This window comes from Fukomys damarensis, unplaced genomic scaffold, assembly GCF_012274545.1.
Source record: "Fukomys damarensis isolate Sample0158 unplaced genomic scaffold, DMR_v1.0_HiC HiC_scaffold_13, whole genome shotgun sequence".
NCBI lineage: Eukaryota > Metazoa > Chordata > Mammalia > Rodentia > Bathyergidae > Fukomys > Fukomys damarensis.
In genome coordinates this window covers 16,427,782-16,452,481 of record NW_022900925.1, presented here as the reverse complement: position 1 = coordinate 16,452,481, position 24,700 = coordinate 16,427,782, and the positions used below count along the sequence as shown (strand labels likewise).

The 24,700-nt window shown below is 40.3% G+C and overlaps 1 protein-coding gene across 4 annotated transcripts in view; it reads left to right on the top strand.

The window, feature by feature from the left end:
* Positions 1–24,700, top strand: part of Gosr1 (golgi SNAP receptor complex member 1) — an 86,746-nt gene that overhangs the window by 42,466 nt on the left and 19,580 nt on the right. For 3 of the 4 annotated variants that reach the window (XM_010642193.3, XM_010642192.3, XM_019210387.1), the window contains one exon: positions 303–3,470. The exons of the other annotated variant lie outside the window; for it this stretch is intronic. In XM_010642193.3, the coding sequence (XP_010640495.1) occupies positions 303–427 (125 nt within the window). In that variant the 3' untranslated portion in view covers positions 428–3,470. Of the gene's footprint in view, positions 1–302; positions 3,471–24,700 lie in introns of those variants that run through there. 4 annotated transcript variants of the gene reach the window in all.

Genomic DNA, 24,700 nt, shown 5'->3' with positions numbered 1-24,700 from the left:
TGCTTTGACTTCCTAACCATACTGGTTCCCACTGATCTGAAGCTTGACAGAAATGTCTCAACATACTGGTGCTGTTTTTTCTTCTCATCATTATTCTTACTACACACAAGACTGGGAGACTTATTTGTCCCAATTTTGGAAAGGGTGTTTACCAAAGACTTCCTCAGTGTAATTTTCTTCCTTCCTGTATCTTACCATTACTTACTGTTTCCAGACTCCGCCTGTTGCTGTATTCATAATTCCTGTGACTTCTCACTAAAAAGGTTTCTTTCAAATATGACCTTAATAAAGATTTCCCAAAGATCGTTTTCCTGCTGTGAACAGCCTAATCCAGAGGATCAATCTCAGGAAGCGGCGAGACTCACTCATCCTAGGTGGTGTAATCGGTATCTGTACCATCCTATTGCTGCTGTATGCCTTCCATTGATGGGACCTCCCCAGGAACTCTTGACAAGTGCCACTTTCACGCCCAGACCTGGAATGAGGAAAAGAAGGATGGAGAAGTTGACTGCCCTGAAAATGAGCCTGACCAGCCAGGTGGATTCAATACTGATAGTGATGGTTCGGTGACATGGATAGAGCTGAAGCCAATTTTTCTGTGCTGTCTTTTATAACACACATTTTCCTGTTTTTAGTTTAAAAACAAAAAAAGATTTCAGTTGCTTTTGTCTCCTTAGGAGGTGAGTAAAGCAATCAAAAACAAGAGTCTCTGTGCTTCAGTGATAATATTGAGGCCTGATGACAAGCCAGGTCTTAGAGAGCTGGACTCTTCAGAATACCAGATTTCTCTATACTATCCAGAGAGTCTTTTTCTTTCAGCGAGCAGATTGGGTTGTGAATAAAAATAACTCTTGTCCTTTTATTTAACCCTATGATGAAAAATCACAAGTCCTTTCTTGATAACCTTGATAGATTTCTACTTGATGTTCCCAACTCATGGGGTAGTCAAGGAAAATTCCATTTTTCACAAATTCTTTGAGATGCTGATAGGCCATTTTCCAGAGTATTTCTTTTGGGGTAGGCAGGGTACCAGGGATCGAACTCAGGCCCTTGCGCTTGCAAGGCTGGTGCCAGAACCAGAGCTAAATCCCCAGCCCTAGACCATTTTCTATTTAACATGTTTTGAGTTGTCAAAGACAGAACACTGCAAAAAAAACTTTTGTGTGTTTCTTTTTTAAAATTACAAGTACACTCACTGGGGTTAACTGTATTGCTAGAAAAATATCAAGAAGGACAGGCATCTCTCTTTTTTTTTTTAAGGAACTAGTCATTTTATTTTTTTTATTCTGTTGGATTAATATTTGTTACTACAGGATGATGAAATCTGAATTCTACCATGACAAAAAGACTAATAGCCAATGTCTTCCAGGCCACCCAACGGTTCTTTATTATGTCAGATTAGCACTGGTTACTGAGGGTGAGGACTGCTCAATTTTCAGTGAGGTTCTGTTCAATAAGTCAAATGTAAAAAGACATTGAGGAGTCACTATCCAGATAATTCCATTTGTAAATGCTCTACAACTTTGGAGCAAAAGCTTAAGAACCACTGTCTGGTGATCTGTGTTCTGTGAAAATCTATTCATTCAAAATCTCTTAAAATTTTCCAAACCTCCAGAGAATGGTTTCACTGTTGAAGGTGCCTATGACAATCTGTGTGTGCACCTGTCTTCTTTTACCATCTCTGGATAGTGACAAAAATCTGAACTACCCCCCATAACTTTTTTCACGATTAACCATTTCTGTTATTGAAAATTCATTACTTACCTTACTGAAACACCAGGTATTTTAAAGACTTCTTACATCCCTACTCCTCACCAAAAGAAAAAGCTGCTATTCCCCATTGGAGTTGACTATGGTATTTATAGGACTTGCCTCAGACTGCCACAGGGAATAAAAGGAGAAATTCTTCACTACAGCATGGTGTGTAGATGCTGTTGTTCAGAGGGACATGATATACTACATGATGAGTAGACTAACACTAGTCTGGGATGGAGCAGCTCATCATTCTGTTGTCACAGTTTTATTACATTCTGGGTATGAAGGGCATTTGATATATTTTTCTTAACTGTGGGGTTTATTTTTCTAAATATGGACTGATGATCGTTTTATTACCTGGAAATCCCCTTAAAGAAAATTTAAGTTTTCCTAATGTGAACCTTAAAGGATCAAGGAAGTAAGTTCATTTATTGAATTCTCTTTTGAGAGAACAAAACTTTTCTCCCCTGATACTATTATCTTTGATTTTTCAAAGGGCCTTGATTGGTGGTTGTGCCTCAGCTAGAATTTATGGGACTTTAGTTGCTATATAGTTGGCATTTATAAAATCTGAAATATCATAAATAAAGTTATTTATTTAATTATACTACCAGTCTTTTTTACTGGTCTGATTACTTGGTTTGTTCATTAAAGCTGATATCGTGAGAGTAATCTAGCTTGCTACAGCCAAGCAAAGAAACAGTGTTGGTGGCTGATAAGCCTCTCCAGGAGGGCTGTGCTCATGTGGAATAATAGAATTATGTTGGTTATTTTCTTTATGAAAATAAAGAAACCAGTTCTTCCAAGGAAGTTGAAAAGGCTTGGTGTAAATGTTGGTGTCAGATAAGTCTGACTAACCTCCCAGTACTCTTACCCATAGTGAGGTGCCCCCACCCGATAGCTAGAAAGTAAACGATTGAGAGAGTGCTCTTCCCTTCCCCTTGCTGAAAGGAAATGGAGATGTGCCCTTTAATGGAAGGGACTCAATTTGGATCTTGTGATGGTTAATTTGAGTTTCAGTTTTATGCCAGTTAACTTTTTAAAAATTCATCTTGATTTTCTTCCCTTTTTTTGCTATCTTTCTTCCAGACCAGTTGCTAGGCTCAAAAGCCAAAAGTTTATTACTTGTTAAAGCCAGAGCCAGGAATTTTGAGGCTGAGCCCAGAGGTCAGAGGAATTTTCTGTTTCTGATCCCAATGAAATGTTGCCTCTTAGGAAAGTTATGTTCCAGTAGCCATTGTCTTATGTAATAAATCTTTCCTTTTTGGATCTTTTTAATAACTATTCAGAACTCTCCATCTCACTAAAAAATGTGAATACAGCATCCAAACATTGTCTTTTTCTTTTTGAGATGGCATCTTGCTAGGTTGCCCAGGCAGACCTCAAATATCTTTGTTTCTGCCTCAGCTTTTCAGGTAGCTGAGACTACTGGTTTGTGCCACTACAGTGGCACAAGTACACTTGGCTCCAAATGGTGTGTTTCTAAGATTTTTGTTTTAATGTATACTGATGACCTTAGTAAAAGTGTTTAATCTGTTACTCAAGTTCAAGCCCAGATATCCAAGTGCCATAGGTTATCCTTCCTGGAAGTCTCCTCATTCTTTGACTGTTACTGATGCTGCAAGACTCCCTGTAACCTACATTGCTCACCTTTTATTTTTTCTGATGTTAAAAAGGACTTTCTTAGCCAGGCGTGGTGGCGCACACCTATAATCCCAGCACTCAGGAGGCAGAAGGATCAATGTGAGTTGGAGACCAGCCTGGTTTACATAGTGAGCTCCAGGTCAGTCTCAACTACATAGTGAGACCCTGTCTCAAAAAAAAAAAAAGGGACTTTCTTTCTCTACTATTCCATCTTTTGTATAAAATCCATCTTTATACAAAGAGAATGTCTTTTTTCTGTACTGCCTGATATTCAAATCAGGTGTGGTAGTAAACTCTAAGAAAGGAGACACCTTGAGGGTGTATTTTTGTGGAACCAAATAATATTTCCTTTAGCTCTTTCGTATTGGATATGACTACATCTTACTAGAAAAATACACTTATTGGGCCTTTTGATGTAGTGACTTTGGGTCTCTGTGGAATTTATTTTCATTTCCACTATTTCTGCTTTCTCTGTTATGATCTTAACCTGATGAAAATGACCTGTAAGAACTGGTCTAGCCCTTCGGGTTTCCAGTGCTTCATGTTTTGTCATTAGATGGTTTTGGAAATTGATTTGAGTTTTCTAACTTGTAATATTAAGCTGTTGGGGATAAATGGCTGTTCAATGATAGTCTGAATTTTGTAACTAAAGGACAAAGGGATCCTACTTACATTATGATGATTATGATTAGGGATTATTTACTCTGACCTCCAAAAAAGATGCAAAACAGGAGCTGGGATGTATCTCAGTGGTACAGTGCCTGCCTGGCAAGCCCAAGGCCCTAAGTTCAATTCCTGGTGCCCCCTACCCCCAAAAAGATGCAGAACTTTTCATTATGGTCTTAATAAATGAATCGTACGTATTCCTTTTTATTGTTTATTCCTACATACCCTTAAGTTTCATAGGAGGAAAAATGAGAAAGGAACAAGTGAAGTTTAAGGATTTTTATTAGATAAGAAGCAGAGACAGAGCTGAGCCATGTCCGAAGCGATCTTTGTCATTTTTTTGTACCTGCCCTAAATTATTTGCATCAGTATCTGCCCTATTCACTCATAAAAGAGAGGGGAAATTAATTCCAATCACATTTTACACTAGTGGAAGATGTATCCTCAAGAAAAATGCCAATATGGATTTTTAAAAATACATTCTTTTCCAACATTTTTGCTTTTAAAATAGCTTCTTGGAACCAATTTTGTTGTATTTGTACTTAATTTTTGTTCTCATCTAAATGTGCATTTTCTGACTATAGAAAAAGCTTTGTTATGTAATTTAATAATAAATATCTAAATGGTTGTGCCTATGATTTATTTGTGACCACTGAGGCAGTTTGGAAACAGTGAATATGAAATATTTGGTGTTGGTAAATATCTCTCATGATGTCTTAAAATCCAGAAGGAAACAATACAGGTACTGAAAAACTGTTACCCAAAGTTCAGAAACCATCTTATGAGAAATCCATCAATATTTTAGCCTAAGGAGTAAAGGAAAATCTATCAACTTGGAAAGGTGATACAACAAAAGTCTAAAATTGTATAATTTGACCAAAAAACAGGTTCTTTGCCTCCTTAAACAGTGACTTTTGTCCTATAAATCAGTACTTGATTCTCCACCTCACCAGACAATGAAAATAACTCATTTCCCATTACCTGTTTAGATGTTCTTATTCATGTTTTCTACAATCCCTTTTCTTGGGGAGGAGGGTACCAGGGATCAAACTCAGGACCTTGCACTTGCAAGGTAGGTGTGGTGCCACTGAGCTAAATCCCTGGCACTGCAATCCGTTTTGTTTTGTTTTGTTTTGTTTTTTGGTACCAGGGATTGAACTCGGGTCCTTGTGCTTGCAAGGCAGGCCACCGAACCACTGAGCTAAATCCCTGGCCCTGCAATCCCTTTTTAAAATAACAACATAGGACTTGGGTGTGTAGCTCAATGGTACTTGCCTAGCATGCCCGGGGCCCTGGGTTTGATCCCAGTACTACAGAATAAATTATAAGATATCAAGACATGGGCCAGGCATTTAGTTCAATGGCATTCCTCCTGCCTCACAAGCACAAAGTCCTGAGTTAATCTCCAATACTGAAAACAAAAAATATCAAGACATGATTTATATACCACAAAATTTTTACCCTTTTCAAAATACTAATGTATTTTAGTATATTTGCTGCACAACTAGTACCGTCTAGCTTTAGAACATTTTCATCTTTCATCAGAAAGAAACCCTGTATCCATTAGCAATTATGCCCCACCCCACTCTTTGTCCTTTTCGTCTGACCACACTATTTTCTACCTTTCTCAGTACTCCAGCTTCATCCTGCCAGCCATCAATATGGCTTCCAAGGTATTGCCTGTTCCTTGTGGATCCTGACCTGGCTACCCCATGTGCCCTGCCCTGTATGTGTGTGCATACATCCATGTAGACATACAAATAATCCAATACCATTTAGTGAGGTAGCCTTCCTGTTTCACAGATAAGGAGACAAGACCAAAGGGGTTAAGAAACTTCTCAGAATAACAGGATAAATATTAAAGTAGGAATTTGAATCTTGGGGGCCTTTTATAGTGCTGAGGATTGAACCTAGAGCCTCACTCATGGTGGGAAAGCACTCTGGTACTGAGTTACATCCCCAGCCTTTGGGGGCTCTTTGATGTTAAATCTCATGCTGGTTCCACAAAACATATTTTAATTTTAAAAGGTGATCATCTAGAATTTACTTATGGCTTGATTATATTTAAGGAATACTATTAGCCAAGTGCTTAATAAAGAGGACTCACCGGGGATTTAGCTCAGTGATTCTGCTGCCTCTCTTGTAAGCGCAAGGACCCAAGTTTGATCCCCGGCACCAAAAAAAAAAAAAAAAAAAAAAGAATAAAATAAAGAGGACTTGTTTGTGAATCACAGTTCTTTATGAGGAGTAATGGATTACTGCATTGAGGTTGTAAGAAGTATATTTGAAGTGTTTTTAATTTGGGCCAAACTTCCTACCTACCTCTTCACAGCCTCTAATTTAGAACCTCCGAGTTCTTTCTGGTAAGTGCTTGGGCCAGGCCTGGTGAAGCTATCACTACAGATCTCCAGATGGTGCCATCCACACCTCTGTTGGGCTGCTGCTCTTACTTGATTTGCCCTTTTTCCTCTGCCCAGCACCCCTTTACCTAATGTCAGAGATGCCTACAAGTGGAGGTTGTTTGTGGTACTGGCAACCAAACTTGGGACCTTATGCTTGCAAGGCAGGTGGTGGAACCACTGAGCTAAATCCCTGGCCCTACAAGTGGAGATTCTTACTGAAAACCAGGAGAAAAGTTTCTTCTTCCTAAAGCACAATACCAACAGCTGAGTTGGAGCAGGAAGGAACAAACACACTTCTGTCTGAACTTAGTATTTCTGCTCTGCTCACTTTGGCTAAGCTTTCCTGGTTCAGTTCATCTGCTCAGCTTGCAAAGCTTGTTTTTTATTATTAATCCTCCAAAGACATTTAAAAAACTCAGAAGACTGGGTGATGAGAAATCTAACTTTCTGCGTAGAGAAATACCAGAGATCACTTGAAGGTATTCTAGCCCTCTAAAATAGGTCTTTTATCTGTTACTCCATTCTGGGGTATCAGTTTTCTCCTTGGAGAGATGCAGCTTTTAGGAAATAATCACTCTTCTTAACTAGTACATTTCTTTAGATATTTCCAAACATCTAGTCTTTTGCATAAACTGCCTATAGCTCAAGGAAAAGCAGGTAAATATAGTTGGTAGCCGCTTTTAAGGCAAGGCTTAAACATTCAAGTGTTGTTATCTGTAAATGAATGTGGCACTTTTTTCACTCTAGGTCCTCAATCCTGTCCATTTCCCTCCCTGTTCCCCATTACATGTTCCACAAGTTAGGTGCATTCATCATTTACCGGACTAGTAGCTGCTGTAAGCAGATGTCCCATCTGACCTCTAACTTCTCTTGATACCACCCTGCGCATGGGCCCAGCTTAGCTTTCCTAATAGCCTACAGCCTGTCGTCATTACTCAAGAGTATCAGCAGCTCCCTCGTGTCTAGAGCAGGGTGTTGTTGAAGAGTTAACTCAAAAATGTATGCCCTTCATGTTTCTTAAGATATATATAAAAACACACTAAGTCCTTCACTCAATGAGGGTAAATCTCTTCTCAGATGAAAAAACAAACCTGAGATGAAATACTTTAGATCAAATTCGCAAGGTTCTGATAGCAATAGCTGCCCTATACCTAACCAGTCTCTCATTCCTCATGAATGATAAGCAGGGCTCCCTGGGCACTGGAAAAAAATGAGGCTTGGAACCAGAAGTCTTGTATTCTAGTGCGCTGTCTGATACTTTAAGCCATGAGTAAGTTGCTAGGTTATGTTTTCTTATCTGCAAAATGGACTTGAACAACTTTATGTAGTTGAGATCAAATTTTTTTAAAAGGATAGAATTGGTACAATATCCTTTATAATGATCTCAGGAACTGATGGACAGTGTGGACCAGGGAAGTTTTCTATTAATACTACAACAGAGCCAGGGTACTGTTCCTTCACCTTTGTTTCACATATGGGGACTTTATGCAGAAAATGTCATTAAGTTTCCAAATCTGATTCAGAGGCCCTACCTCTCTGGGCTAGGAAAAGAAAAGTCAATCTTGGTCATACTTGAATCTACTTCCATTTACCACTTAGGTTGTACAAAGCTTCCAGAAGTCTTTCACAGTCCAGACTGTTTGGGGTAAGCAATCCGCTGAATCTCACTGAGGTGCTCATTGAGCCATGTGGGCCTTCAGAGCTACTAATCCCTGTTTTTGCCACTCCTGGGCCCAGAGACCTTTGCAAAAGAGCCTCTGTACCTGGTTCCCTGTTGCTCCCATCCCATAGCCATTCTCTCAAAATGCTGCCATGCCTAAGGACACTGAGTTCAAGGGACACTGGTAGGAAGCAAATACAAGCTGATGTCACTTCCTGTCTACCACATCCCTTCTCAGGAGACTCTACAATTCCCTCATCTTCCCACCTCTTCCTTTCCTGCTCTTCCAGGAGTAACCCCTGGTCTCAGAAATCAAATGTTGACCATCTCCTTTGTGGGCATGGTAAAGAAAAAGGTGCTAATCCTCCATTAACTCACCCCTATGATAGTGTTCTCAGTTCCTGGTGTATAGTAGGCATTAAATGGTTGTTTAATGGGTGGAAGAAGGAATTTTTTTAATTAAAATGAAGGAAAAGCCACAAAAACTTAAGATCAATACCCCCGTGTTCATGAGTTTAGGACCCAGTGCCCCATTTTGTGTTGTCTCCAGAGAGCAGAGGGTGCCTCCCACTTCATGTGCTGTGTACCCTCTGAGGAACACTGGGTCAGAGTCCTCCGAGTGATCTCAGCTGGGGCATCTCCCCCAGGGAACGTTTGGCAATGTCTGTTTTTTTGTTTTTGTTTGTTTGTTTGTTTTTGGTACCGGGGATTGAACTCAGGTCCTTGCGCTTGCAAGGCAGGCCACTGAACCGCTGAGCTAAATCCCCGGCCCCGGCAATGTCTGAAGACATCTCTGATTGTCAAAGAGGGGAGCTGTTGGGTGGATTCTATTGGTATTTGATGGTTAAGAGGCCTAGATGCTGCTAAGTATCTTGCAAGCACAGGACAATCCCTACAGCAAAGAATTGCCAAGCCAAAAATGTCAGTAGAGCCAAGGTTGGGAAGCTGTGTCTCAAACTAAATTCATAGTAAAGTTGTCAGTATCCTTCCAGGATGGAGATCACACAAATGGGCCTATTCATCCTTACCTCTGACCAGCTCAGGGACAATGGTGGCACATGAGGTCTCCACTGCCCTTGCCCTCTTTGCCTCTCACCTCCGTCCATCGCTTCTTGATCCCCATGACACACACATTTACACTATCCCAGATGAGTTGATATCCCAAGGCCTTTATAACCTTTGTCTCTCTGGAATGGTCTTCTTCCCAAGCCTGTCTGTAAAATGCTTCCTGTTTGTTCTAAAAACCCTTTCTGTGGGGAGTAACTTAAATGAGCACAGCATTTTCTTTTTGGGAGATAAAATGTTTCGGAATTGTTTAGTACTGGTAGCTACACAATCATGATTACACTAAATGCCACAAAAATTATACACTTTAAAATGATTAATGTTATGTTATATAAATTTCACCTCAGTTTTTTAAAATCTTATATTCCTTAGTTTGAGCTGCTATAACAAATTACCATAAATGACATTAAACAATGGTTTATTTCTCATAGCTCTGGAGGCTGAGAAGCCTAAGATCAAGATGCCAGTAGATCTAATATCTCAGGCTTCTTTTTTGCAGATGGCCATTGTATCCTTACCCATCAGGGAGAAGAGACAGAAAAATGAGCTTCTTGTCTCTTTGAAGACATTAATCCTATTCATGGAGGCCCCATACACCTCCCCTAGTTGTCTGTCAAAGCCCCCACTTCCTAATACCATAATGTTGAAGGTCAGGATATAGAATAGCAATGTATGAACATAGGTAGGAGGCACAAATATTTAGCCCCTAGTACCCCACAAAGGCCCCTCTGGGAAGAGTCTCTGGTCTGCCCTTCCTCTGTGTTTCCTGATTTCCTTTGTGCTCTCCAGCCCTACTATAGCTCTTAATCCCATCCTGTTATATTTACTGGGTACTTCTCTGTCTATCAGGGGACTTAGCGCATTGAGGGAGGCAACTGCTCATCTTTGTTTCCTAGTACATTGAACATTGTATGTGTTCAGTATTGAAAGTGGGAAAGAAAGGAAAGGTCCAGTTGCCCTGCAATAAAATGCAGTGGCCAATACACTTAAAAATTAGTATTGTCATATGCACTTGTCTCTTCATTAATTCTGCCTCACTGTTAGTCTCCCAGCCCTTCTGTTTTCTTTCCCTATGATGAGTTAGGTGAAGTACCATGGTACCCTGATTGTTCAGAGATTTTTTTACTTTTTTACTGGAGATTGAACTCAGAGTCTTTGCATTGAGCTCTATGTCCAGCCCTTTATTTTTATTTTGAGACAAGATCTAAGTTGCTAAGTTGCCCAAGCTGGGCTCAAACTATGGTCCTCCTGCCTCCACCTCCCAGAGTAGTGGCATTACAGGTGTATGCTATTATACTAAATCTGTTCAAGGCTATTTTGAAATAGCCCTAATGTCAAGGAACCCTTTTTGAAAGCAAAGAGTGACTGAAAACCAGGACTGCACTATCAATGATAGGAAAGTGATCACCAAGGAAGTGCCTTTGTGGAACTCAGGTAACTGCTTAGCTGTCCCTCTAATCCATGTGAAAACCATCCTTTCCATGTTGGCCAAGACTTGAGCCAGTGAAAAAGGGTAATTTCATAACATCTATCAAAATTGTAAATGAACATAACCTTTGACCCAGTGATTACACTTCTAAGGAATTATGCTATAGATGTAAAAGGATGTGTCTGTAAGGATATTCATAGCACAGACTGTAAAGAAAAAGACTGTAAAATATCAATAGGGGAATGGTGAAATAATGCAACTGTTAAAAAGAAAGGTAACTTACTGTATACTGATGTGTAATAATTTCCAAGATATGTTGAGGAAAATGATAATGTGTGCCATGTTTTTTCTTTTTTAAAACTTTATAAAGTATACACTGATAATACATTGTTATACTATAAACTCCAATATTTAAAGTGAACAATGTGGTAAATTTTAAGATGTATACTTCTCTGAAACCATCATCATAATCAAGATAGTTACTGTATCACCCCAACAGACCATATCTTATATAAACTAGGCTGGCCTTGGACTCACTATGTAACCCAGGCTGATTGTCCTGCCTTAGCCTCCTAAATGCTGGGATTACAGGCATCCGCCATTCACACTCAGCCCACTGCTTTGCTTTCTGAAAGTTACTTTGCCTTTTCTAGAGTTTTACATAAATGGAATCATAAATTTACTTTTTTAAGGTAGGGAAAATCTGACTTCTTTCACTCAGCATAATTATTTTAAAATTCATGCATGTTATATATACCAGTAGCCCATTCTCTTTTTTTAATTGCTGAATGCTATCCTGCTGTATAAATGGGACAATTGACTGCTGCTGCAATTTTGAGTTGTTTGTAGTCTGAGATCATTATGAGTGAAGCTTGTAATTACAAGTCTATGGATGGGAATTTTTTTTTCTTCAGTACTGGGGATTGAACTAAGAGTCTTGTGCATTCTAGGCAAGTGCCCTACCACTGAGCTAATCCCTAGCCCTTTTTAAAAAATAATTTTTGAGATAGGGTCTCAATAAGTTACCCAGGATGGCCTCAAACTTGCAATCCTCCTGCCTTCACTTCCCAAGTAGCTGGAATTAATGGCATATGCCAGCCACCTTGACCAGAATATATTTCCTTTTTTCTTTGATAAATAACTATGAGTGGAATGACTGGGTCATTTGGCAAATGTATATATAAAACTTTTCTCATTTGCAAAACATCTGATTCCTTGATGACTAAGAATATTTTAGCATCTTTTTTGTGTTTGTCATTTTTATATCTTTTGGTAAAATATCTGTTCAAATAGTTTAATAGATTGTTAATGTGTAGAATATTGGAAAAGATATTCAAGGAAATGGTATGAGCAGTTGCCTGGAGAAAAGAATGAGCAGACTGGAGGTCATATTTGGGGAAGACTCTTGATATTTCACTCTTTCTAGACTGCAATTATTCACCATTTAAATTATATTTTTAAAAAGAGAAATAGGCTGCTTTGAAAACATAGGTGTCAAAAGCATGTTTCTTATGGAGGAATGGAGACTTTTGCTTAGCCAAGAGCACTTCAGAAACCCACACTGGTAAGAATTTAAAACACTAAACCATTAATAGAACTGTGAGTATTTTGCATCATATATTGTATTCAATCATTGCAATACACAGTTGGCAGTGATAACATCTGGGCCTTGGCTCCTTTCAAACAAGCAGGATTTAAATATTTTTGTTTGTTTGTTTGTTTGTTTGTGGTACTTGGAACTGAACTCATGGCCTTGTGCTTGCCAGGCAGGCGCTGTACCACTGAGCTCCATCCCCAGCCCAGGACTCAATATTTGTATTTAAATAAATACTGTTCTAGGATTCTGATTTCCTGCCCCTTCATACTGAAAGTGATCTTTATAAAAAGAACCCAAGAGTGGCTCTTCCAGCTGTCTGATAAAAGGTTTGGTTAGTTTTCCCTCTCATGAGTGCTTTCTGCTGTGGGATGTGATGCAAGTTTGTAGATGTTACGATGTAAGTAAGCACCGCATCCAAGTTCATGTTCTTTTAAGAAACAGTGGAGCCAGGGATATAACTCAGCAGCCTGCACCTGCCTGGCAAGCATGTCCTGAGTTTGATTCCTGATACAGAGGGGGGAAAAAAGACTAAGTAAACAGTGGAGAATTAACAAGAAATACTTTCTTTTTTTTGGTACCGGGGATCGAACTCTGGACTTTGTGCTTGCAAGGCAGGCGGCAGCACCAGTGAGCTAAACCCCAGCCCAAAATACTTTCTATTCTACTTCCTTGTAACTTTGTTCTCATTCTACTCTTTGATGCATTAATTAGTATATAAAACATCATATGAATTAAAATTCATCTCCTAACCTGATTTCTATCAGATTAATATTTAATCACAAGGGCTGGGTATGGTGGTGCATGCCTGTAGGGCTGAGGCATGGGAACTGCCATGAGTTTAAAGCCAGCCTGGGCTACGAAGTAAATTCAAGACCAGCCTGGACTGTATGTACAGCAAGACCCTGTCTCCAAAAAATTTACAAACATTTAATCACAGGAACATGTGGACATTTCCCTCAAAGAATTTTATTTCAAGGAAGTACTATATCATTGTCATTAATTTGAATGTTATCAACTAAAATTCCCTGTAACTTTCTGCTGAAAATGTTAAATTTTTATGGGCTAATTCACTAGTTTAGTATCTAACCTTTTTTAATGATAAAATTAATTTGTACTTATTATAGAAAATAGGATCAAATAGGAAAGTAAGAATGATCTGTTTCCTCAACATTCTTTAATGGCTGTTATTACTTGTAATATTTTTCACTTTTAGTTTTTTGGGGTTTGGGGGTTTCTTGCTTTGTTTTGTTTGACACAGAGTCTCACTAATCTACCCAAGCTGGCCTCTAACTTGTGATCCTCCTGCCTCAGCCTCCTGAGTAGCTAGCTAAAATTAAAAGCATATTCAATCACACCTGGATCATTTTTTAAGTGTCTGAACACATGCATATTTTCAACACCATACATACAGTCTTGTGGTCAGTTTTTTCATGTAGTATAGTAGGCACAACTTCCCATGTCATCAAAATCTTCAATTGCAGCATGCTTTGTTTTTGGAACTGGGGATTGAATTTGGGACCTTGCACTTGTGAGGCAGCCGGCGGAACCACTGAGCTAAATCCCCAGCGCAGCATGCTTTGTAATGGCTGCCTTAAATGTCATCATACAAATGGCCAACTCCTGATTAATTATTTAAATACAATGGCCACCCAATTTTTTAACCATAGTTTACAATTTTTACCCCATTATAAGTAACTGAGCAACACTTGCTTTTCATTTTTGAAAATACTGAAACAGAATACATTCTGCCCACTCCTACACTACTAAGGTCTACAGCCTCATGGGTTTTTTTCTAGGTATGCATTTTATGGTTTATCAATTGTACCCAGTTGAACTCCCCAATTTTCCAAGAAGAATGTTTAACTATTTCTTGAACTTGTGGATACATTTTTTAAAAGACCAGGGAGGATGACCCCAGTATGGAGAGACTGGCACTCACCCACTACGAGTGGGCCATGCGGGACATGGTAGCACACAGCTGTAATCCTAGCACTCAAGAGCTGCGGCAGGAGGATCACCATGAGTTCAAGGCCAGCCTGAAATACATAGTGAGTTCAAGGCCAGCCTGAACCATATAACAAGACCCAATCTCAAAAAAAAAAAAAAAAAGCGGGCCAGGGAGCATTTTCATGGAAGCGGGATAGAGCTAAATGGCCTCCCTCACTAGGCTCCTTTTAAACTGAAAGTCTCATGGTACCCCAGTACAGCCACCTCCTGTTTGATTCATTAATGCAGTCCTTCTTAATTCTTGTTGCATATTTGAATCACCAGCAGAAGTGAATGGAGTTTAAAAAACATCAAGCTGGGCACGGTGGCACACACCTCTACATAGTGAGTGCAGGGCCAGCCTGAACTACACAGCAAGACCCTGTCTCAAAAACAAATGAAGGAAAAAAAAGAAGAAACCCAAAGAAACAAAACATAGCAACAGTGCCAGAATCTATTCCCAGAAGTTCTGATCCAACGAGACTAGGGTGCGGCCCAGACATTGAATTTAAAACTAACTAACTAAATAAATAAATAAAACAAGCAGCCAGTGTTTAAGACTCCAGTGGAGCTTGGGTTTCTGACCTTAGTGCTGAATATTTTCAGACCATAGGCTGCTAGAGAGAGTCCCCGTTCTCCACCTGGCTCTCCCAAAGTCATAAGCAGCTCTTTCAGAAATGCTGATATGTGGAGGAACAGGATGTCTCAACTCTCCCCGAGTGACTAGGCTGAAAGATCAGCATTTCTCTGAAGCTGCATCCACCTCCCCAGACAGCCAATTAGCCCCAGAAACAGCAGATACTAAAGGATGCCTTTCAGGGCTGAGCTTTTAACGCCCAGAGCACATGACAGAGGTGAAGTGTGCTATATTCACAGCAAGCGTAAAGCATCTTGATTTGGGTGGCAATATTTGCTTTCTAGGGTAATAGGGCCATACCTGGATATGAAGCTTAGAGGCACCTGGATAGGTGAAGGAAAAGGACCAGCATGCCTGGCCATCTGGGTAAGGAGCCATCTCCAGTGGAGGGAGCTTCAGACCCAGAGTCAGAAGTGTGGATTGGAATCTCATCTGCACTCTCCGCACAACTTTGCAGTTTATCCAACTAATGATCAGGTCCTTCTCCATAACAAAAAAAAAGATGGAAAATGAGGATGGCTGTCCTAATTACACCCTAGTTATGTTGTCAAGGTTATGAGGTAATTGTTCATAAGCATATCACAAAATGAAAGGTGCAGGGCTGACCTGACGTGAGAGATTTTTATGTTTGTACTAATGATCAGAAACCAGGGCTTTTTGTGCCCCATCAGGCCCTTGCTTGACACTCTAGATATGCGTCACACAAATTCATCTATGATAAAGACAGCTGGAAGTGGGGTTTGAAGTGAATTCTTTGTGGGACAGAAAGAGCCCAACAGTCAGGAGTTTAATAAGCCTCTAGAGTGAGTTTGTTGAATGTATGGCATGCATGCCGCAGCGGGCTGTTTGTATCATTGACAGCTTGAAAAGGTTCACCATCACTGCAGTGACTCTGATGCCCACTCGCATTTGAGAATCACTGCCCTTTGATAGTAGCTTGTATGAGTATCCATCCATTCTGTTGTAGATGGATACCTTTATTTTTCATTTGGATTATTACAAATTGTGCTTCTTTGAATATTCTTGAACACGTGTATACTTTTTCGCTGATAATAGATATCTAAGAAGGTTGTTGGCTTAGAGATTGTGAATATTCTCGGTTTAGAATATACTGTCAAGCAGTTTTTTAAAGTGATTGCACCAATCTCTGTTCCCAGTAGTAGTAATGAATATTCCAGTTCTCTCACAACATTTGATGTTGCCAGTCTGAATTTGCATTTCCCTGATTACTCATGAGGCTGTGCATTTCTCTATACACATTAGCTATTAGGATACCCTTGTTAATTAAATGTCTCTTCAAATTTTTCCATATTTGTCAATTTGACTATCTCCTCTTTCCAATTAATCTTTCTTTGTTGAATAAAATATGTTACAAATATACCCTTTTTTCCCCCTGGGTACTGGGGATTGAACCCAGACCTCTACATTGAGCGGCACCCCCACCCCTTTTTATTCTTTATTTTGAGAGAGGATCTTGATAAGTTGCCCGTGCTGGAATCAACCTTGCAGTCCTTCTGCCTTAGCCTCCCATAGTGCCAGAATTAGAGGCAATCACCACCACATCCAGCTATACCTTCCCTTTTTATAGCTTATCTTTCTATTCTCTTAAAAATAGATGTTTAATTTTTTTCTTCTCATTTGAGATGAGGTCTTACCGTGTTTCCTAAGCTGGTCTTGAACCCCTTCCTGAGTTTGAGTCATCTTCCTACCTCAGCTTCCTGATTAGCTGGAACTATAAGCACATGCTACTACACCTGGCTAGATGTTCTTAATTTTTTTTTTCCAGGGATTGAACTCAGGGACTTCATGCTCAACTACACTCCCAGCCCTTTTTTCTTATTTAAGATAGCATCTCACTAAGTTACCCAGGCTGAGCTTGAACTTGCAGTCCTCCTACCTCACTCAGCCTCCCAGGTGTGTGCCACCAAGCCAAGCTTAGATGCTTTTAATTTTAATTATCCATTTTTTCTTTTAGGTCAATGTTTTTATATCCTTTAAGGAATGTTTGCCTACTCTCAAGGCTGCAAAAATGTTCTCCTGTGGTTTCTTCAAGAACCTGTATTGTTTTTGCTTTTCACATTTTGGACTATAGTTTTTCTGCAGTTGATTTTGATTTCTGTGTGTGATGTGAGGCAGGGGTCAAGGTCACTTTCTCGCATGCGTATGCAGCTTATCCAGCAACCTCTGCAAAACCACCTTTTCCTCACAGCTCTGGAGAATCAGCTATGTTATGTATCAGCAGCTGTATATGTGCAGGTCTTCTACTGGATTTCCACTGGTCTATTTTTCTATTCTTATACTACTCTACCTTAATATCTATAATTTTGTGATAAATCTTGACATCTAGTAGTATAAGTCCTGCAGATTTATTCTTCTTCCTCCTCAAGTTAGTCTTGGTTGTTTCCTTTGCGTTTTTTTCTTTGCATTTTTATATAAATTGTAGAATCATTTAGCTTAGGAAAACCTCCCAAATTTTTATTCGGATTACACTGAATATATAGATTACTAATAAAGAGAGTTAATATCTTTACAGTATTGCACTTAGAATCTGTGTACATAGTATTTTCCTCTATGTATTTAGGCCTTGTTAATATTTGTTTCTTTTACTGGCAAATCTTGATGTTTGTCTGATACATATTCATGTGTCAGTCCCCCTTGTATCTTCATTGGTATTGGGGACAATGAACAGGATATAAAACTTACACTTGGTTCACATTAGAGTGGTGTTATGATTTTTATCTAGATGTCCCACCAAAGCCTCATGTGCTTATAGATGGGCCTTGGACAGGTGATTGGATCATGGAGTTGTGATACCTTCAGTGGATTAGTCCCTGATATATCTCCCTTCCTCCTCCCTTGGCCTTTTACTCTGCCTCCTGCCACCATACCATGAACAGTTTCTCCTCTGCCACACCACCCTGCCATGGAGTCAGCTGACTATGGACTGAAACCTCTGCAAACTGTTAGCCAAAATAAACCTTCTCTCCTTAGAGTTGTGGGTATTGGGTATTATGTCTCAGGAAGGAACTAGGACAGATGGCATCTATCAAAATGAAATAAAAGCTGGGCATGGTGGCACACACCTGTAATCCTATCACTTTGGGAGGCTGAGGCAAGAGGATCACTGTGAGTTAGAGGCCAGCCTGGGCTACATAAGGAGACCCTGTCTCAAAACTCCAAAAAAATTAAATAAATAAAAATAATGAGTGTTGGTGATGATACAGAGAAATTGGAACACTTGTGCATTGTTGGTTGGAATGTAAGATGATGGAGCTACAATGGGAAATAGTAAGATAATTCCTCAAAAAACTAAAAACAGAATTAACATGTGATTCGGCAAATCCACTTCTGGCAATGTGACCAAAAAAAAATGAAAGTAGTCACAAACAGATATTTATACATCCATGTTCATCCATGTTCACAGCAGCATTATTCACAATACCAGAAAGAGAAGGCAACACTAGTTTCCATCAACAGAGGAATAGATACATAAAACGTGATACCCTCATAAGGAAGGAAATGTTGACATGACACTACTTGGATGGATCTTAAGAACATAATGCTGTGAGTGGGAGAAGCCAGATACACATTCATGAAGTACCTACCTAGACAGTAAAAAATCATAGAGACAGAAAGTAGAATTGTGTTGGCGAGGCAGGGAGAGAAAATGAGAGGAGGTCCGTTCAGTGGGTACAGAGTTTCAGTTTTACAAGATTAAAAGATCTTAAGGGTGGACAGCAGTGATGATTGTACAACATTGTGGATGTACTTAACACTGGAGGACTAACTGTATACTTCAAAATGGTTAAGGTGGCAAGTTTTATATTATGTGTGATTTACCACAATCTAAAGTTTTTAAAGAAATTTTGAAAACTGGGCTTACAACTGACTCTGGATCTGGGCATGGTGGTGCATGCTTGTAATCCCAGCACTTGGGAGGCTGAGGCAGTAGGATCACCATGAGTTTGAGGCCAGCCTGGGATACATAGTGAGTTCAAGGCCAGCCTGAACTGTATAGTGAGACGCTGCCTTTAAAAAATAACAAAACAATAACAACACCAAAAAACTGATTTCAGGGAGATTTTTAGCTATCAGGGTAGAAGGCAAAGATAGATATTAATTTTTATTGTTCAGTGTCCAGCTGTGCATCTTTAGATAATAACTTAAACATCAAGACTAATGCCTACTTAAAATAGGTTTTCATGAGTTCATTTAGAGGTATGTGAAAGTAAATGGTACATTATAGATATTCAATAAATGTGATTTGAATATGAACCTATTAAAAAAAAGAGTATCAGCATAGAATGGAGTGGTTCCTGATTTTGATTTCTGTGTGTGATGTGAGACAGGGGTCAGGTTCACCCCCAGACAAATAACATTGAGAATGAAACTGAAAAATATTCCACTTACAATGGATTTCACTCCTCTGTGCTGACTGACTGGCGCCCTATACTAGCCTTGTGTAGCAGGAGTGACTTTTTCATTTGTTTGCTCTCCAATCACATGCTTTTAGGGTTTGGATCTAAAATGTCTCCCAAAACGCTCATGTGTTTACAGATGGGGCTTTTAGAAAGTGATTGTATCATCTAGGCTCTAATTTCCTCAGTCGATTAATTTATTGACAGGTTCCTAATTTGATGGCATTACTGTGATGGAAACTTAGGAAGTAGGATCCATTTGAAGGGAGTGGATTATGAGAGTGTGACCTTAGTGACTATATCTGGTGCCCAGCCCTTCGTTCTCTGGCTCTTTCTCTCTCTCTCTCTCTCTCTCTCTCTCTCTCTCTCTCTCTCTGCTTCCTGGCTGCCATGAGGTGAGCAGCTTTCCTCCACCGTGTCCTTCCACCATGATGCTTCTGCCTCACCACAGGCCTAAAAGCAAAAGAGCCAGATCATGGACTGAACCACTAAATTTATGAGCCAAAATCTTTCTTCCTTTAAATTGTTTGTTTTGTTTTTTTTTCATGTATTTTGTCACCGTGACAGAAAGATTTCCAACACACGTGCCCCATACATCCCCAGCCCAGGAGTTTTCTTAATGTCTACGTCACTGATTCCCTCCTTCCAGTGGGGAAAAAGCTCCAGAGAGGTGGTTTTCCTTCCCTGTGGGGCTGCACACACTCCAGAGAATGAGCCTCCAGTGCCCTAGAGACTCCAGTGCCCCTGTAACGTGCCCTAGAGAGATGCCTCTGAGCAGGGAAGGCATCCAGGGACTGAGGGCTTTGGGGGCACAGCATGCTGCAGCTTGGGGTCCTCAGGGACACTCCTCCAGACAGGACTTTAGCTTTCTTGAGAGTAGCCCACTCAGTGCCACTGATCAGGCTAGGACTTAGCTAGGAGGAACTTTTAGGAACAGACTCCCCCAAAATTCCCCAGATTCCCCAGGAAACCAGAGATAAACCCTAAGGCTTCTCATTAAAATTAGTCTGGAAGTGTAGCTCAGTGGTAGAGCATTCACATAGCATGAGTGAGGTCCTGGATTCAGTCACTGGCGCCAAAAAAGTAAACTAAAATAAAAATGGTGGTTTGACCTGTGGAGTTAAATCCACACCAGATATAATTCTGACCGAGCAAGTGCCAATGGCTGCAGGTGACCAGAAAGACACCCAACAGCACCAGAGATGTCAGGGGGACAGAGATCAGCTATGGGGGATTCAAAGACCTGAGCATGCATTTTAAACTGGAAACTGTTGGTGGGTCTTTGTTAGATCACACTTGTCAACCTTTGCTGGTGGGAGGCAGCACCTGCAAGTTATCTCAAAAGTTGCCCTGAGATATTTGTAGTTTTGAAAAGATCAAGAGAGGTGAGATAATTTTGTTTTGTTTTTGTGGTATGGGGATCGAACTCAGGACCTTGCACTTGTGAAGCAGGTGCCTGAACCACTGCGCTAAACCTCCAGCCCTAGGTAGTTTATTTTTAATCAGTAGGTACAATTGATATTCTGTTTAAATGAGGTGATGAGTGTGTGTGTATATATATATACAATACACACACACACACATTATATATATATATGTATATGTATGCATATAATATATAGAGTTCACCAAAAAATGTATACATCAGGAAAAGAAAAACTTGTATAAATATTTTAATACTAAATTTATTGAGACATCATGAGATTCATACAAGCTACCTTTCGTCTCTATAATTATAAGAAGTACTCATAGTGGGAGCCATTAGCTTCAGACGTTTATTAGTACAGTGAATTGCTGACAGGTATACATTTTTTGGCAGACTCTGTATATTATATATATTTTTGTATAATACATGTTATACAATTATATTTATATATTATAAATATGTGTATAAATGGTGAACTACTACTGCCTCCTACCTTAACCACAGTGTTTTTACAATTATTTAAAATATGTTTTACAAATATTGAACTTTACAGTTCAGGTGAATTAAGGCAAATTCATTAAACCAATGAGACAGCAAGAATCTTTATCTTCCTATGCTGAACAAGAGCAAAAGATCACCCCATTTCAAACTTCCCTGAGACCTTTGCTACAGTTAATTAATCAGCTAGTCAGATTTCTCTGTTGAATTAAGTCTTGTGAAATTCATTTTCTTATCAGCATAGATGAAGGCCATGGGCAGAACGGTATCCAAATTCAAAAGGTGTGCTTCAGAGCTTCTTTTTAATTGAAAGCCTTTTTAAAATATAACCTGTTTCTAACTTGATAGGTTTTTTTTCTAAAGGTATAGCTTTTATTATTTGCATCTGCAGTTCTGACCCCACACTAACCAGCTGTGAGATCTTGAGCAAGTTCACCAAACTTCTCTGATTTCTGCACTATACAAAGAATCCCAAAGAGCAAGGAGGATGTAGACCCCATGTGGTGGGGCTTGACAGAGCCCTTTCCTTTACCTCACTCTGCCCCCTCAGTGTGCTCTTGGGTAGATGTGTTACTCTAACATCAGCTTCATGGGATCTGCTTTCTCTGTGCCTTCCCCATCCTCCCTGAGACAAGAGCCCAGAGCCTCCCTCAGCTACACTCTCCCTGGCATGAATAGTGACATTTCAGATAAAAAAAAAAATCAATAGATGAAATAGGAAGATCTGGATGATCTCCACTGAGCACAGACATGTACATGGGTGGATTCCCTCGTCCATCAAATGTGTAATAAAGCACATACTACTTGTGGGACCGTCTCCTGGGCCCACAACATTAGGGTAAATGGACAAGGTCCCTGCTGCACTGGAACTTAGGATTGTGAGAGAGGGTGAAACAGTAAAGAAGTCAGCAATTAAGTCAACACGATGAGTTCGGATGGCAGCAAGTACCGTACCAAACAGTAGGCCGCTTAGTATAAAAGAGGATGGCTAGACTATGGAGATAGAAGAAATTTTTATTTCCTTCTTTATGCTTTTTGCATTTTCCAAGTTTGACACAATGAGGTTATATTAATTATTCAATGAAAGTAGAATTAAGAAACAAAACACCCAGGAAAGGACTGAGGATTTACCTCAGTGCCTGAGTTTGAACCCTGGTATCAAAAAAAGAAAAGAAAAAAGAAAATTACCCAGGAAGGAAAAGGCACACTCCAGTGCAGGAGAAATGTGGAAATGTGGGCTACATGAAGGCTTCTGTAGGCTTCTCCTTCTAACTCGCCCACTTTCTGTCCTATTGTCATCATGCTGTGCTTATAATTACAGCCCAGGGAGCCCTGTTCTCGGTCACCTTGGGTGAGTGTTTACCTCTGCCTGCGTAACCAGCCCAAGAGTAGCTCCCATGGGCCTTGATGAAAACATGAGTTCATCAAATGCGGCTCTCCCTGGAGGATGGAGCAGCCTTCTTGGAACTGTGTTTCCCGCCCCAGGGAGGGTCCTGAGACCCTACAGTGCCTCTTCCTACCAGTCATCGGGAGACAGGGCTCCCAAAACCCCCAACAGATGAATGAGTTAGGGATGAAAGTAAATCACACTGTCCCATTCTTATATCCAGGCTCAATTCCAGTGTGCAGATTTTTCTAGCATCTATATTGCTCCCTAAATGAACATCTTGTGATAAGATGTTCATAAGATAAGATAAGATAAGAGCCCTCAGAGTGGCTCAGCAAGTGGAAAAGGCTCTCCCACTTCCCCAGGGGAAGGAGGAGGCACCTGAAGTTCCCAGTTTCCCTGCTGAACAAACAGCCTGCCTGAAACCCAGTCACAGGAGGGAAGGTACAGCAAAGAGAGTCTGTAAGGTGGGGCAAGGGAGACTGGAGACAGGAGCCTGACAGAAGGATCCAGCTCTAGGGCAAGGGCTCAGAGCCAGAAGTGAATCCAAAGCAAAGGTCAGGAAGACGTAACTCCCAGGACACTCCCTGGAAGTCACACAGAGGGTAGGAGCTTTTCTGGATTCCTGCCCAGTCAAGAGGAGAGAGAGCTTCCAAGGCATCTAGCTCTGACTACCCTTTCCCTCACCCACATTGAGCCCATTCTCTGTGTTTAAAGAGCTGATGTGGGTCTGAAAGAGGCAGCCATGAAGAAAACAGAGGGGCTTGTATCTTAAAGGTTCTGCAAAGTTTAGCTGCCATGCAAAGAGCACTTAGCTGAGCCCTTTTATTATAAAGTGACTATTGCTGTATATTAAAAACAAATCCCTTTTTAAAAGCCTGGAAGACAAATGCTTAGATATTCACATTGATTGCTTCAGCTAATGGATTATGGAGAATATTTTTCCTTCCTCATATATTTGTATTTTTAAAATTAAATTATGAATTATAAACGTAATACAGGAATAAAGGCTTGATATAAGATTCCAGTGATATGAGGTATATGAAATAAAAACTCAAAGGCTGCCTTTATCATCTCCCCAAATGCATTGCCCACACCATGGGACTACTGTTACCAGTTTGGTGCATAGAACTTGCTTGTTTTTATCTGTATCTCTTGGTGTTAGGGATTAAACCCAGGGCTTCTGCACAGTATGTGCTCTACCACTGAGCTACAACCCTAGTCCTTTTTTTTAAATTAAAAGAATGAATCTCACATGGCCCCAGGCACTGAGAAAGTTCTCATAGAGTATGGGATGTTCTATAGAACTGAACAGCTGTCTGAGAGGAAGGACAGGTTTGCACCAGACAGGGTCTTTGGGTCACTGATCCTTGTGCGATAGCTCCCCTGGTGGCTGTATTCCTAGGAGGGTCTCAAGAAGACCAGGGTCCCCCCTAACCCAGGAATTTCTTCCTGTGATGGGGGATCAACTATGCTAAAGGGGATCTACTATGTTAAATTCCCCAGAGTTCATGTATTAGAGGCTTGGTCTTCTATGTGGCAATGTCAGAGGTGGGTCTTTGAGATTAATTGGATCATTTGGGCTCTAACATCGATGGATTAATCTGTTGATAGATTCACAATTTGATAGCATTATTGGGATGTGTTGGAAATTTAGGAGGTGTGGCCTAGTGGAAGGAAATGGTCCTCTCTCCCTTTCTCTCTCTCCCTCTCCCTCTCCATCTCCAGCTGAGGTGAGAATAAAGGCTAAGCAGCCCCACCCATTTGACTTCCCAGACGACTGACCTTTACGCAATAGGCATACTCATGAAAAGAAGGAGGCTTCTGTCTGAGGCCCTGCTAGCAAAGTGCTCTCCAGATCAGGTCAGCCTCACACCCTGCCTCCAGGCCTCAGCACCCTAGGCCTGGCCTCCTTTGTCTAATCCCATTCCATGAACACTTTCCCACTGTCTGAGGCCTGTGATTGCCATGGCAACTTAATCAGCTGTTCCTATATGAGGCGGATCTCTGCTCTTGCTCCTGGTACTGGAAAGAGTATAATCCAGCCAGTGTCATCACCAAGAACTGCCCTAAAGCACCTTCAGAATTTGCTTTCCTGGTGTTTAAAATTATAGGCAAAAAAAAAAAAAA